General features: G+C 51.1%; 1 protein-coding gene across 2 annotated transcripts in view; it reads left to right on the plus strand.

Moving 5' to 3' along the window:
* The window catches only part of SLC4A8 (solute carrier family 4 member 8), a 78,873-nt gene that overhangs the window by 24,247 nt on the left and 39,107 nt on the right, over positions 1–15,519 (plus strand). For both annotated transcript variants that reach the window (XM_075901677.2, XM_006122693.5), the window contains exons 2-7: positions 1,993–2,074; positions 9,033–9,170; positions 10,352–10,487; positions 11,600–11,760; positions 13,654–13,842; positions 14,785–14,876. In XM_075901677.2, the coding sequence (XP_075757792.2) occupies positions 1,993–2,074; positions 9,033–9,170; positions 10,352–10,487; positions 11,600–11,760; positions 13,654–13,842; positions 14,785–14,876 (798 nt within the window). The remainder of the gene's footprint in view (positions 1–1,992; positions 2,075–9,032; positions 9,171–10,351; positions 10,488–11,599; positions 11,761–13,653; positions 13,843–14,784; positions 14,877–15,519) is intronic.

Genomic DNA, 15,519 nt, shown 5'->3' on the forward strand with positions numbered 1-15,519 from the left:
CGGTGCCCATGGGGGCATTTGTTTGTGCCCGCCCAGTGCTTGGTGCTGGCCCCACCCTGGACACGTGGTGCATGCGTGGTGCCGGAGCCGGCCCCGGGCACATGGCGCACGGGGAGCGCCAGCCCCAGGCGCACGGCGAATTGGGTGCTCTGTCCCCGGGCGTGCGGCGAATTGGCCTCCCTGCACCCGGGCACGCGGCTATGGGGGGCGCTGGCCCTGGGAGCATGGTGAATTGGCTGCCCTGGCCCCTGGGCGCGTGGCTGTGGGGGGGGGGGTGCCGGCTTTGGGCGCGCGGCTCTGGAAGACACTGGCCCCAGGCTTGATGCAAACGGGCAGCCCCCCCACCCGTGGCCACGCGGCGCATAAGGTTGCTGGCCCCAGGCACGTGGTTCATGGGGGTGTGGTGTATGCGTGGCCCCGCCCCCGGGTGCGTGAGTGTCCACGCCCCCTGGCGCCTGGCAGCTTCAAATGGTTGGGGACCACTGGTCTAGACCATCCCTGATAGACATTTCTCTAACCTACCCGTAAATATCTCCAGAGATGGGGATTCCACAACCTCCCTGGGCAATTTATTCCAGTGTTTAACCACCCTGACAGTTAGGAAGTTTTTCCTAATGTCCAACCTCAACCTCCCTTGCTGCAGTTTAAGCCCATTGCTTCTTGTTCCATCCTCAGAGGCCAAAATGAACACGTTTTCTCCCTCCTCCTTATGACACCCTTTTAGATACCTGAAAACGGCTCTCATGTCCCTCCTCAGTTTTCTCTTTTCTAAACTAAACAAACCCAATTCTTTCAGACCAGGGCTGGGCAAGATGTGGCCCTGGGACCGGATCCGGCCCGCCTAACACTTTCATCCAGCCCACAGGCTGCATCTAGCTGTTTTCTATTTATATCCTGCTGCCTGTACCACTGAATTTCCAGGCGGTGGCTCAGGCAGCAGGATTCTATTTAAATGGCTCCTGGCTCCCACTTGTGGTGCTACTCCAGCAGAGGCTGGAGCCGTGAGCTCTTTGCTGTGTGTTTAATTCCATGTCTCCAGCCCAGTTCTCAGCCCCGCCCCTTCCATGTAAGCCCCGCCCCTTTTGGGGGTGGAGCCAGCCCCGACCACGTACCGAAATTCATTAAGTGGCCCCCTGATGAAAATTATTGCCCACCCCGGTATAGACCATAAACATCATGAGATTTACCACCTCCCCTCACAATGGTTGGGATCAGTTTATTTGTCTTGTGTGTGTCTTAACTTTTAGGCCTCACATTTTTTAACCTTTTTCTGTAATTATGAGGGCTTAAAAAAAGAAGAAGACGGTGATGGCAGGAAAATCTCATGACTCCAGGAGCTGGGTATTTTTGGAAACTCACCAAATCTCTCAAGACGCATAATTAAATCAGGAGACGTGCGTGAATCCATGATGTTGTGAATGTTTGACTGTAGCTCCTTGCTTCTTCGCGTTCCGCTGGTCTCTGTCGGGATTGGGATGGCATTATGCTTGGTGCTGTACAAACATCTAGGAAGATAAGTGGTTACAGTTTTAGCAGTGGCAGCGCAGCTAAGCCAACACTAAAGGTACGTCTGGACTGTGTTCCTCTTTCGAAAAAGGAATACAGGCTAGACGCACCTTAACTGTGTTTGAGAATCTCACATTGTGCTGCTAATTGGAGCCAGGCGAAAAGGGCATCTTTTGGCGCATTGGCAACTCTGAAAATGAAGAAAAAATCATTTACGATTGAATTGAAAAGAAAGTTTTTGGTGTGTTGAAAAGTTGAAAAAAATCACATGGTGGGAACACAATGTTTCATTTTTATTGCACGCACTTTAAAATGTTTCAACTGTAAAAAAAAAAAAAAACAAGGAACGGAAATTTTGAAATGTCTTTGGAATTGTTTTTAATAGGTTTTGGTTCTGAATGAGAAAAATGCGGCAGCATTGCCGCGGGTTCGTGAAATGTTTCGGTGTCCCTGAATCTACATTGGTTTGGTTTTGTTTTTAAACAGAGAGCTGACGAAGAGGCGGTTGTGGATCAAGGCGGGACCAGTAATGTTGTTAATATTCATTATGAAAAAGAAGAGCTGGAAGGTAAGGCTCCGAGCTGCTTCTGAGAACTAGAGTTGTTGCTTTTCTTGGACATCATTCATTTCTAGCTGGATGGTGCTTCGTGGTTAATAAGAATTAAGATAGATGAAGTCTGGTCATAACACAACTTCCATCAGTCCCTTTGTGACTGGATTGTCCTTCCCCCTCCGGAGTGCTGTTGTTTACTTTTCCTTGCATACCGGAGGCCTCGTGTTCCGTTGGGCAGCCCTTTTGCACTAGTGCAAAGTATGGTGTAAATGGTGACCATTTAGGCGTGGCAGTATTTTACCCCTCACCGGTGTAAATACCAGCAGGAGGGGCAGAGCCACCGAGAATCAGGCCCTGTGAGCACTGCTGAGCTGTGTCAGGCTAATTCTGTAGCGTTACGTTTTGGTGCCAGTCGCCACACACAGTGGCACAAAGAGCCATTGTGCACGTTCACAGTGGTCTGGCAGTGCAAAGGGGCGTGAAGGCACAGGAGCGGGAGGCCTATTCACGGGTCCCACGGTGGCAAGAAGCGGCGGAAAAGCGAGAGCAGACGGGCAGTGTGGGGGGTAGGCAGTGGCTTATCACCGGACAGACGTCACTGGACAAGCTATCCCTGGAGAAAACGTTCTCATAGCCTGGTCCATCCCTCTGTGCAAAACCGTTAGGGGGCGTGTCTGTCTCGGTTCGTGACTCACTACTGCGGCGCCACCTGCTGGTCATGCTGGGAATGAGCCCAGCCTCACAGCGCCCTCTGCTGGCGGTGTCTCGCCCGCCGTTACCTACCTTTTTGTCCGTTCTCCACCGCTCGCCCCTCCCAGACTGAGGCGCCCTTCCCTCTGGGTGCTGCCCAGCCGTAGCACCCACACTCCGAGGTCCTCCCCTCCCAGGGAACCCCCATTATCTCTAAGCCACCATCTTGCCTCAGTGGCCCACTGCTGTTCGTCCCCTAGCCCCTTCCCTCAGGGGCAAGCTGCAGTCTGAACTGGCTGTTTCATCGTGGGCCAGGGGGACGGGACCTGCTGCCTGTTCCTACCCTGGCTGCTCCTCTGTACCCCGAGTATCTCCCTGAGCCCCTTTTGCTGGGCCTCAGCCTGGGGCTTATTCAGGCCCGAGCACCCCGGCTCCCCACTTTTCCCCAGCACTGCTTTGTCCAAGGTGCCCTTGCTAGGAGGCAGCTAGGCCCCTCTCCCTCCAGAGCTGGAGCAAGAATGTGCCGCCATTTTGCCAGCCATCTTTTTATACAGCCCTGCCGGGCTCTGATTGGCTGCCTCAAGCCCTCTCCCGATTGGCTCCCAGCTTCAGTCCTCTCCCAGGGCTTTTTTAACCCTTTCCATTCCAGTGCAGGGCAACTGCCCCATCACTGGGTCTTTCTGAGGGAAGCTCCCACAGGAGCGACACAAACGGGAATTTCAGTAGGTTTACCCCAACTTTAGAGGGTGTGTCTAGACTACAGGGTTTTGTTGACAAAAGTGGACTGCGTCTAGACTACCGCCAAGTTCTGTCGACAGAACGCGGCAGTTTTGTCGACGGCGGTAAACCTCATTCTACGAGGAATAACGCCTTTTGTCGACAAGAGTTCTGTCGACAGAACGCGGCAGTTTTGTCGACGGCGGTAAACCTCATTCTACGAGGAATAACGCCTTTTGTCGACAAGAGTTCTGTCGACAGAACGCGGCAGTTTTGTCGATGGCGGTAAACCTCATTCTACGAGGAATAGCGCCTTTTGTCAACAGAGTTCTGTGGACAGAAGACGTTATGGCATCTACACTGTCCTTTGCCTCTACACTCTCATGTCGACAAAGCGGCTTGCTTTGTCGACAGAACTGGATGTCGTCTAGACGCTCTTTGCCGACAGAATCTGCCAACAAAGCCTCTGTCGACAAAAGCCTGTAGTCTAGACATACCCTAGGTGACGCAAGGCTAAGAGTAACCCCCACACTGAGCATGGTTCACTGTCCCATGCTGTGGCACCTAGACCACAGCCACAGATAAGCTCAAGAGACCTCTACAGGATGGCTTCGGAGCTAGCTGGCTTTTAGCTCAAAGGGTAGAGGTTCCTATACTAAGCTCTAAAGGTTCCAGGTTCAAATCTGCCTCCGGGCGGTTATACAGAAGTCATAGGTTCAAATATGCCTCCTGGCAGTTATATAAGCATGACAGCTCCTAGTTGGGCTGACGGCCCAATCTTGTCGTTAGCTTTTAATTCTTACGTTTAGTTTGGAAGCGCACAGGGACCAGCTGCAACCCCCTGGTGCTAGCGCTGGGGGAACATGGAGCGGTACCCAGACCTTGCCTTGCAGAGCAGAGCCGGGCTGAGGAGAGGAGAAGAGAAGAGGCAGAGGAACAGGCTGCATTGGCACTTCAATGAAGTCGCTATGGCGCTGACAGGAGTTTGTCGGTCAGGGCTGGGCAAGATGCAGCCCAGGGAGGGATCCGGCCCATCTGATGCATGGATCCGGCCCCCAGCCTGTATCAGGATCCTATTTAAACGGCTCCCGGTCGTGGTGCTCCCCTGGCTGCAGGTCCTTTAAATAGCCGCAGCAACCCTAGCGGCTGCCTGACAATGCAGGAGTATCAGGGCCGGGAGCCGCGAGCCCTTTCCTGTGTTTTGAATTCCAAACCTCTCGCACATTTCGGTTCTGTTCAAGCCACAGAAATACACCAGACGGGCGTTTTTCTGCAACACGCTTGGCCTAAAAATGTTTACCCTGCCCTGGTTTCAGCGATGATACAAGACACAGGGTGTGACGGCGTGTTGGGGGGGAGGACTGACCCTGCACCCCATCCACAGCCGGAGGTGAGACTCATCCAACCAGTAGAGTAGAAGGGTTATTGGTTCACAGGGACACAGCGTAGCTTAGGAGCGATGTTAGCACAGGCACCTAGAGCAGGCAGCCTTATTCCTCTTGGGGGAATTATTCCTCTTGGACCCTTCACCCCCCCCCCCATCCCTGCTCTAAGCCTCCGCAGAGACTGCCCCACACTCACAGCCACTGCTCACCGGCCCCAGGCAGCCCTGCCTCCTGGTTTGTCCTGCTTCCAGGGCCATCTTCTGTCACCTGGGCCTCAGGACATGAGAGACTGAACGTACGTCCCCAGTTGGTCATGCCCAGCCTCCCCCTCCTCATGCCGCTAGTGCTGCAGGGCCTGGGGAAACTGAGGCACACACACACAGTGTCACTTCAGAGCCGCACAGGACAGTAGGATCACATATCACGCCACAAGACAATCGGTGAATGCAACACCAGGGCGAACACAGGACTACAAAAACAAACCGCACCCCCACTACATCACACAGGGCAATATCGAACCAGTCCTTTCCATTTTTGGTTCCAGTCTCTCTCCCGGCTTGGACAGATTTCAAACCCAGGGGAGGGGCCGTCATGATCATCAAGTCTGACAGCGTCCGTCCCAGGGCCCAAAAAAATCTCATTACATTTCAGGTTCATCCCGACAAAATGGGCTGAAAGTAGTAATAAGCGAGGCGGCCGGTATTTTCCCCACAAACGCATATAAACAAAAGAACAAAATAATGCCAGCGAAACAACATTAGCTGGCACAGACAGGTTGGATGACTCATCACCGTATTTTTAGTCCAGCAGGTAAAAAACCCAGCGTTGAAAGGCCACTAGAATAATTTGAATGCTGAAGGTGTCTGGCTGGGATTTGTCTAATGCAGTTCATTAGCAGATTGGCTCTGTCTCCTCCTATGTTAGGCCTTCTGCAAGCTTTTAAAATAATTACCTTCCGCCTCTGCTTGATGAACTGTTGGGAACGTGATCCCGTTAAAATAAATTGCAAAGGGGGTTGATTCCTTCCTATGGGCTTTTCAACGCAAGCAGCTGTCTTGGTTTTGAAGCTTGGTAAGAATAAACTAAGCCAGAGACGTCAGCTCTAAAAGCGAACAAGCTCACGACCCCTAAGAGGTGCTGTGTAAAGCGGCGCCTCGGTCGATAGCTGATGGACTCGGTTGAGAGAATATGGACTGAGTTCTTTTCTACATGAGGAAGTTGCCCTAGTTTTACTTGAATCTGTGTTTGCGCCGGTGTGGTTAACTCAATGCAAACCTCATTGATTTAGAAGCTGCTTATTTCTGTTGAGTTCGAACTTGTTTCCAGTGGGCAGTTTCAATCCTTCATGCTACACTTTTCTCTGCTAGGTTGAAGAGACTACAGGCAGTCCCCGGGTTACATGGATCCGACTTACATCGGATCCCTACTTACAAACGGGGTGAGGTAACCCCGCACTAGCTGCTTTTCCCCCTAGCAGACCAGGGAGACGCGAAGCTAGCGCCCCACCCAGCAGACCAGGGAGACGTGGAGCGGCTTTTCTCAGCAGACACCTCAGCTTGAGAATAAAGGACGGAGGGAAGTGAGGGGTGGGAGAATAAAACTGAGCTCTGGAGAAATGTTTGGCTAGAGTTTCCCCTACAATATGTACCAGTTCCGACTTACATACAAATTCAACTTAAGAACAAACCTACAGTCCCTATCTTGTACGTAACCCGGGGACTGCCTGTATTATTAAATATTAGTTCCCCAGGTAAGTCATCCCTTAACCTTCTCTGGGTTAAGACAAATAGAATGAGCTCTTTAAGTCTTATCACCATAAGACTAGTTTTCTACAGGTTCACCCTCTCTAGTCCGGCACCCTTGGGACCTCTCCGGTGCCGACTCAGAGAATTTGCCAAAACATGGGAGGTCGATATTGTCTAGCAGCATTACCAACACTGCCTCTGCTTGCTGGGCTCAGAGAAGACATGGAGGGGTAAATTAGAGCTAAGTAACAGCACTGAACACTGAGGATACATCTACACTGTGGCATTTGCCTCAAGAGCCTATGCAAATGAAGCATGGATTAGCATATCACCACACTTCAGTTGCATAATTTGTTCAAGCCGGCTTTTGCGCAAGGGGTTTTTGTGCAAGAACAAGCAGTATGGACGGGTTTTTTTGCGCAACCCCCCTGTTTTACACAAGATCCTTATGCCTCTCCCGGAGTTTTTGCACAAAACCTGAGGTTTTTGCACAAAATACCCTGTCATACTGCTTGTTTTTGTGCAAAAACCCCTTGCGCAAAAAAAAAAAAAGCTTGAATCAATTATGCAAATGAAGCATGTGATCTGCTAATCCACCCTTCATGTGTATAGGCTCTTGCGGCAAACACCGCAGTGTAGATGAAGCCTGAAGAGCCAGGACTGGGGGCTTTAAACAAACTTTATGGGACTGCGGAAAACTCGGCTACACCCACAATAAGTGGACACCCGGCAAACTAAAATCATGCCAGACCATGGATGTTCCCAGACCAGACAGTGCTGGATTAGAGAGGTTCAAGCTGTGGTGAGTCTCATGGTTCTGAACTCTCCAATTTATCAACATCCGGGTCAGACCTGGGCTGAGTACAGAGGTCTCAAATCTCTGCCTACTTGAGATTCCCACTCCAGTGTCTCCAGGGAGATACGGTTTTAGTGTCCTCATGCTTCTGTTCTACCCCATCAGCTGGGCTCCCTGGCAGACTCCATCTCCCATGATGCACAGTGTTCTGCCCTCTGACTGCACAGAATGGTGCAAGTGCATCATGGGAAATGTAGTCAGACTGGGACGCCTGACCTAGATAGGTGAATGAGACTCGTAAATTGAACCCCGAGGGCAGCTCCGGCTGGCGCCGGTACTGCTGGCTGTCGTGAGGAGTAAGGGAAGCCAATGGGAGTGTTTGTTCCCATCAGCCTCCTTCTGTGAAGACTTTTAGGTAGCTGGAGCTGCAGCCCTTAAGCCGACCTTCCAGATCTAGTGTAAACCTGGCCTCCATGACGAATGTGGATAAGGTTGCCAGGTGTCCGGTACTGAACTGGACCGTCCGGTATTTTCGCCTCCTGTCCGGTAAAAAAAATTCAGAAAATACCGGGCACCAAAAATGTCCACTACTTTCTGATTTTTTCCCAGCCAGGAAGCAAAAATTCCGGGCTGTCGGGCTCAATACGGAAGTAGCCTGGCAACCCTAGCGCATACCAGGATCCGCAGGGGAGCTGCCCAGCCTAGCGCAGGGAGGCAAGATGGCGGGCGACCGCCGTCAGCCTGTTGGGGCCAAAAAACCTCATCACACCGTTTTAAAGGGGCCATGGTTTTGCTTATCAACTTTAGGGTCTGTTTTTTTTTTTTCCCTCAACACACTTTTTCCTGGTGTGTTTTTGTGGTTCGGTATTTTTTCTGAAACCATCTGGCACCCCTAAATGCGGAACTGATGTGGAACAAAATGTTTCCCGTTAAAACTGTCCTGAAAGTTTTTGGTCCATGAAAACTTTGGGTGTTTCACTTTTCCTTTCCGGATTTGGGATGAAAACAGAGGGGCTGTGTCTAGACTGGCCAGTTTTTCCAGAAAATCAGCCGCTTTTCCAGAAAAACTTGCCAGTTGTCTACACTGGCCGCTTGAATTTCCGCAAAAGCACTGACAATCTCATGTCAGATTGTCAGTGTTCTTGCAGAAATACTATGCTGCTCCCGTTCGGGCAAAAGGGCCAGTATACACAGTTCAGATTTGTTTTCCGCAAAAAAGCCCCGATCGCGAAAATGGCGATCGGGGCTTTTTTGCAGAAAAGCGCGTCTAGATTGGCACGGACGCTTTACCGCAAAAAGTGCTTTTGCGGAAAAGCGTCCGTGCCAATCTAGACGCTCTGTTCTGAAAATGCTTTTAATGGAAAACTTTTCCGTTAAAAGCATTTCCGGAAAATCATGCCAGTCTAGACGTAGCCAGGCTGAAATATCGATCGGCATGTCTACCTGGCAGGAGAAACTGAGTTTTCGCTCACCTCCATCATCATACGACCTCAGTGGCTTTTATTTATTTTTTTTTTTTTAACTGATTTTGAACATGGTGAGCTCCGTGAGCAGCACCGTGATACCCTGGGCGCTGTTCCCCCTTCCAGGCCCTGTGATGCTGACAGGGACACAAGCTAACATCCCTCACTTTGTTGCAGGGCACAGGACACTCTACGTGGGGGTACGGATGCCTTTGGTGAGACAAGGCCACAGACATCACCGGACCCATGGCCAACGACACAGGAAACGAGACCGGGCGAAGGGAGCCATTCAGGAAGAAGAGGCGGAGTCTCATGGTACATAAAACCCCAGGCTGATGGGCGAGGGCAGGCCGGGCGATACACAACAGTCTGGAGCTCCCGGCTAACTCTGGCACTACTGTGATAGTGGCACCGGCTGGAGCCCTGCGGCTTTTAAATTGCTGTTGGAGTGCCGCGCAGCATGCTCCTGGCAGCACTGAGAGCTGCGGGAGGCGGTGCCTAATTCCAGCCCCACCCCTTCTGAGATCCCGCCCCTTTCAGGGCATGGAGCAGTCCCCCCTCCCATCTTGCCCAGGGGCTGTTGGACCCGCCGTGTGATGAGAACATGGCGTTCATTTAATGCCGGAAGCATAATTTAGGTCGTTAACGTGGGGAAGGGGGCAAAAGGAGCAGCTGTCCTGGGGCCCGGCGATTTCAAAGGACCCAGGGTTCCTGGCTGAGGGGCAGAAGGGCTGGCTGTGGGAGGCTAGCCCCCAACCCCACTCCTGCCCAAGGGCCAGGCCCCTCTGGGGGCCGAAACCGCCCCTCCCCCACACTTTGCCTGGGGCCCAGCCAAGTCTGTCAGCCGTCCTGTGTGTAAGTAAATGGGCACAAATATTTTGGTTATGGGTCTTTGATTCCAGGGCCAGAAGGGACCATTATAATGCAACTTTTTACCCATCGAAATGCACCGTTTATCACTTTCTAATTTCCTGAGGGGTGCTTGACTCCCACCTACCCCAGGGCCCGCCCCCACATCACCCCTTCTCCCCAGGCCTCACTCTGCCCTGCCTCTTTCCACCAAAGAACTGACTGCCTGAGGCCCCGCCCCTTTGCCCAAAGCCCCGCCCCTTCTGTCCGAAGCTCCGCCCCTTCCCGGGGCATGGAACCGGCCTTCCCCCATCTTGCTGCTGGGTCTGTGGTGGCTATTGGCCCTGCTGGTTGAGGGGGAGTGTGAGGATCTGATAGGTGAGGTTTCCGGTGGGTGCTCGACACCCACAATTTTTTTGTATGGGGGCTCCTGGAGCCCCCACCCTGTCGGTGTCTGTGAATTTGATATTTGGCTTGTGACGCAGGGGTGAGTTTGAAACCAAGTGCCGTTGCCCCGGTGTTCCTATTAGAGGCCCCTAGCGCTGAGCAACCTCTTCCTTTCCAACGGGGCGTTTTTGTAAAAAACGGTCTAACATGGTCGTACTCCCCCCCCCCCCCCGCTGCCTCTTCTGCTCTTTGCTCATCAGACACCCCGTCTCAGCGTGTCCAGTTCATCCTGGGCACGGAGGAGGACGAGGAGCACGTTCCCCACGACCTGTTCACGGAGCTGGATGAGATCTGCATGAAAGAAGGGGAGGATGCAGAGTGGAAGGAAACGGCGAGGTGAAACGACGCTATAAACTCCCTCCCCCCCATGAAACTGCATGTGTTCCCCACCATTCGAGTATTTGGTACCATTTCGTTGACCTTTTACCCAACGGCGCCACCTGCTGGGAGAAGAGATGCTGTTGCTAGACAGGGCTTTCCTAGGCGGGCATTTCCAGAGTGTGGCTCGGTAAAGCAAGGAGGGAGGAAGAGATGAGGCAGGCCCATATATAGGAGCCCTCTTCTATTTCTTTATGGGCCTGCTGTGTGACAAAGTCCGTTCTTTGTTCATCAGAGGGCCGTAGGCTCCTGGCTGTCCACCAGAAGGCCCAGGGTTCTCAGTGCGTCCAGTTCATCAAGAGACGTGATTATTCTCCTTTATTTGGCACTGGTGAGGCCACAACTGGACTATGGTGTCCAGTTCTGGGCCCCCCATTACACAAAAGATGTGGACGCACTGGAGAGGGTCCAACGAAGGCAACCAAAATGATTCGGGGGCTGGAGCACATGACCGACGAGGAGAGGCTGAGGGATTTGGGCTTGTTGAGTCTGCAGAAGAGAAGAGTGAGGGGGGATTTGAGAGCAGCCTGCAACTCCCTGAAGGGGGGTTCCAAAGAGGATGGAGAGAGGCTGATCTCAGGGGGGCCAGGGGGCAGAACGAGGAGCAATGGGCTCAAGTTGCAGTGGGGGAGGTCTAGGTTGGATATTAGGACAAACTATTTCCCTAGGCGGGTGGGGAAGCCCTGGGCTGGTTTCCCTAGGGAGGGGGTGGAATCTCCATCCCTAGAGGTGTTTAAGTTGACAAAGCCCTGGCTGGGTTGATTGAGTCGGGATTGGTCCTGGTTTGGGCAGGGGGCTGGACTCGATAACTCCTGAGGTCTCTGCTTCCCCTGGGATTCTATGATTCTGTGAGATGGAAAATAGTTCCTTCCACACGTTATTGAAGCGGGAGGGAACGTTTTTATCAGCAGCTTCAACGCCATGCGAAAAGCACACTGAGCCCCTTGGCCCCTTTCCTTTGAACCCTTCCTTGGGCGACCCAACGTCTCTTGTGTAGACTTGCGTAGGAGTCTCTTCCCTGGACCTGGTCGCTGCGCAGCCTGATTGGTGTTGGTTTGCAATGCTCCCAGGTGGCTGAAGTTTGAAGAGGACGTGGAGGACGGGGGAGAACGCTGGAGCAAACCCTACGTCGCAACGCTTTCGCTGCACAGCCTCTTTGAACTGAGGAGTTGCATCATGAATGGGACCGTCCTTCTGGATATGTGCGCCAACAGCATCGAGGAAATTGCAGGTACAGCTTGAACCTCTCTCGTCCGGCACCCTCGGGACCGGACTGGAGCCAAGCCAGAGAATTTGCTGGGCGATGGAAAGTCAAGATTGGTTAGCAATACAGTCTGGGGGCTGAAAACAAACTTTATGGGGCTGCGGGAAACTTGGCCACACCTATGATAAGGGGACATCTGGATTATTAAAATCTTGCTGGACCACGGAGGTTGCTGGAGCAGAGAGTGCTGGATTAAATGAGTACTGTGTACAGATGTGGTCTTCTCACCTTTAAAAAGATATTTTGGCTTGGAAAGGGTTCAGAAAAGGGCAACTAAAATGATCAGCGGTATGGAAGAGGTCCCATATGAGGAGAGGCTAAAGCGACTGGGACTTTTCAGTTTAGAAAAGAGGACACTAAGGAGGGATATGACAGAGGTCTATAAAATCATGAGTGGTGTGGAGAGGGTGAATAAAGAAAAGTTATTCATTAGTTCCCATAATGTAAGGACTAGAGGACACCAAATGAAATGAATGGGTAGCAGGTTTAAAACTAATGAGCGAAAGTTCTTCTTCACACAACGCATAGTCAACCTGTGGAACTCCTTGCCAGAGGAGGCTGTGAAGGCTAGGACTATAACAGAGTTTAAAGAGAAGCTAGATAATTTCATGGAGGTTAGGTCCATAAAAGGCTATTAGCCAGAGGATAAAATGGTGTCCCTGGCCTCTGTTTGTCAGGGGCTGGAGAGGGATGGCAGGAGACAAATTGCTTGATCATTGTCTTCGGTCCACCCTCTCTGGGGCACCTGGCACTGGCCACTGTCGGCAGACAGGCTACTGGGCTAGATGGACCTTTGGTCTGACCCAGTACGGCTGTTCTTATGTTCTTATGTTCAACCTAAACTTGCTCTTGTGAGTGATCTGTCATGTCATGGCCGAGGAGAAAAAGTTTTAGGGAATATCCTTTGTGTTTTTCCCTGTGCCCCATGTTTGTGCCTGCAAAATCCTCGGTAGGGATGTCACCAGAATAGCCAGGGATAAGTAAATATTTTAGAATATGCACGGGAACCAAACTTTAGATTTAGAATCTTGCCTTTTCCAGCCTGATATCCTGACTACATTCATCCAATCAGCATCCAGAAACAGACCACATGCCAATCAAAAGTTTTTCCTAATGATCAAAAGTTTTTCCTAATGTCCAACCTAAACCCCCCCTGTGGGGGGCATGAAGAAACTCGAGGGGGGGGGGCGTGAGATGATGCAGCCCTCCTCCCCCCGTCAATTCTCCCCCCTAAGTTTTGCTTTTTTTTTGTTTTTTTGGCCTGGCCCTTTTTTCACATGTCCGATCTGGCAACCCTAGAGGCATGCAGCCTCCTTCCCAAGCCCCTCGTGGGTTATGAATGTCACGCGCAGGACCAGGTGCTATTCCACCGGAGCGCCGGCGGCCTCTTCTGGCTGTCTGGGACTGTAGCAATTCTCGGAATGAATCCCAGCTCAGTTTCTCCATGTGTGGAATGGGGTTTCCCCTTCCCCAACTGGTGGGGAGGTGAAATTTGGTGATTCCTGCAACCAGGGAGTCGTTTTGAGCCCAGAGCTAACGAAGAATGGTTTGATGACGTGTAGCTCTGTCTATGGTACTTACACGGCCTGTTTTACTGAAGGCGCTAAGCATCTCCGGCTCCACGATGCATTTATCCTCACAACTCCCCCCGGGAGGTAGACTCATGCTCTTATCTCAGGTGTAACTGAGGCTTAGGGAACATGCCAAAGGCCACACAGGAAGTGTGTGGCAGAGCCAGGACACACATTCAGTCCTAGGGTCATGCCCTACTCAGTGTACTGCCTTTCCTACTGGCTCATACTTTTAGCACGTAGACATCCATCAACGATACAGTCAGAGAATTGGTTTTCTCCTCCCCAGATTTGATCTTGGATCAGCAAGAACCAAGCAGCGAGTATGATGAAAGCACGAGAGAAAGAATCCGCGATGCCCTCTTAAAAAAGCACCACCATCAGAATGAGAAGAAGAGGAACAACCTTCTTCCGATTGTCCGCTCTTTTACTGACGTCAGCAAGAAGCAGTCGGATCCGCACTTATTGGACAAACCAGGTGAGAAGTTTTGTCTTCAGATCACCCGACCCTTTGAGGTGGAATTTTCCAGAGGGTGTAAGTTACCAAAGAAGCAGAAATCCCAGCTGACTTATTCACCACTTTGCTGGAAAAAAAGCTGGCTTTTTAGCATCTTGGGCAGAGCTGGAAAGCTAAAGACATTTTGGTTTGCCAGTGGTGATGAAAAACCGAAAAAAATCATTTTGAGTTGACCGCAAAACAGAATATTTTGCAATTTTGGCAGATCAAAAAAGTTCTAAAACATCCCCTCATTTCAGATCGGACAAAACACTGTTTCAATTTTAAGAATTTGAAAAATAATATTGAAGGAAATTTCTAAACTGCCTGTTGCCTCGACCCAAAATAATCAAAGTGTTTTATTTGAAAATGTCGAAATGAAACATTTCAGCTCATTTATCAAGATGCCTCAGAATAAGAAGACCTGTTGTAATGGGGATGCTGGGAAATTGGGAGGAAGTTTCTACAAGGTTTTTCTATTCTTTATTTCTCTTCCCCCTCCCCCTTCACGATGGGACCATGAGAGAAGGCGCAATTGTATTGGGCAGTTCCGGAGCTGTTGATATATTTGTGCGGGTGTCCTTGTAGCCAGTGGTAGCGGAGTGTGACTACTTAGCATTCATGCAAATGCGATGCTGATCAGTACGTCACAAATACCAATAGGTCAGCTGATGGGGGTGCAAAAGGGGACAGAGCCTCAGACCACTCTGACAATCTGGGTGGCTCTAACAGCTGACTGCCTTTAGCCCCGCCCCTTCTGCCTGAGGCCCCTCCCCCTCTCGGGCCACGGAGCCAGCCCCTCCTTCCACCTTGCCCCAGGGTCTGCCGTGGCTGCCGGTCCCACTAAATCCCAACGACTATCCCGCAGGAGAGTGTGTTTTCCACAAATGGTGCTAAGGAAACACATTTCCCTTTGCTTTTCAGCAACGCACACGCTGTCTCCGCACCCTGGCACGACCAATCTCGAAATTAAAAACGGAGTGACCCACGACACGAGTCCTATGGATTTAAGCAAGGTGAGAAGCGACGTGAGGCGGTGTCAGCCCAGGTAAAGGCAAGTGGTAGGCTCCATCTGAGGGGGCCAGAGGTTTCGAGAGCTCGGCATGCTGGGTGAAAAACTGGTCGGAAGTATCACAATGAGGGTGGGGGAGAAGTGGAGGTTAATACGATTTTTTAGCCAAAACGTTTGGGGGGAGGGGGCTGGAAAATAGATTTGGGTCATCGAAAACGTTTTATGTGTTGGTATTGAATGTGCTGAAATGGCTCAGTTGGAAACAAAAATTCTGAAAAAAAAATTGGTTAGACATTTTCTGACTGAATCTTTTTGCTTAGAAACCACTTTTCCTTTTGAATGTTACCTCCGTCCCATCAAACAAACAAACAAACAAACAAACAAACAAACAAACCTACCCTCTCCCCTCCCCCAAATGAAACAAAACATTTTTTTCGGGTCCAGCAAAATATTTCATTTAACCCCAAACAATTATTTCCCCCATTTTTTTCTGGTTTGGCCAGTGAACCAAAAATCGATTATTTGCACTGGTCTAGTGCTAGTGCTTTGACAAAGCTAGACCTTTTGGAGGGGCATATTTGGGAGCTGAGCTTTTTTGAAAATCAGATCCTAGTTCTAGGTAATGAGAACTTGAAAATCCGTTCATG

This window comes from Pelodiscus sinensis, chromosome 31 (assembly GCF_052426305.1).
Source record: "Pelodiscus sinensis isolate ZL-2025 chromosome 31, ASM5242630v1, whole genome shotgun sequence".
In the NCBI taxonomy this organism is placed as follows: Eukaryota; Metazoa; Chordata; order Testudines; family Trionychidae; genus Pelodiscus; species Pelodiscus sinensis.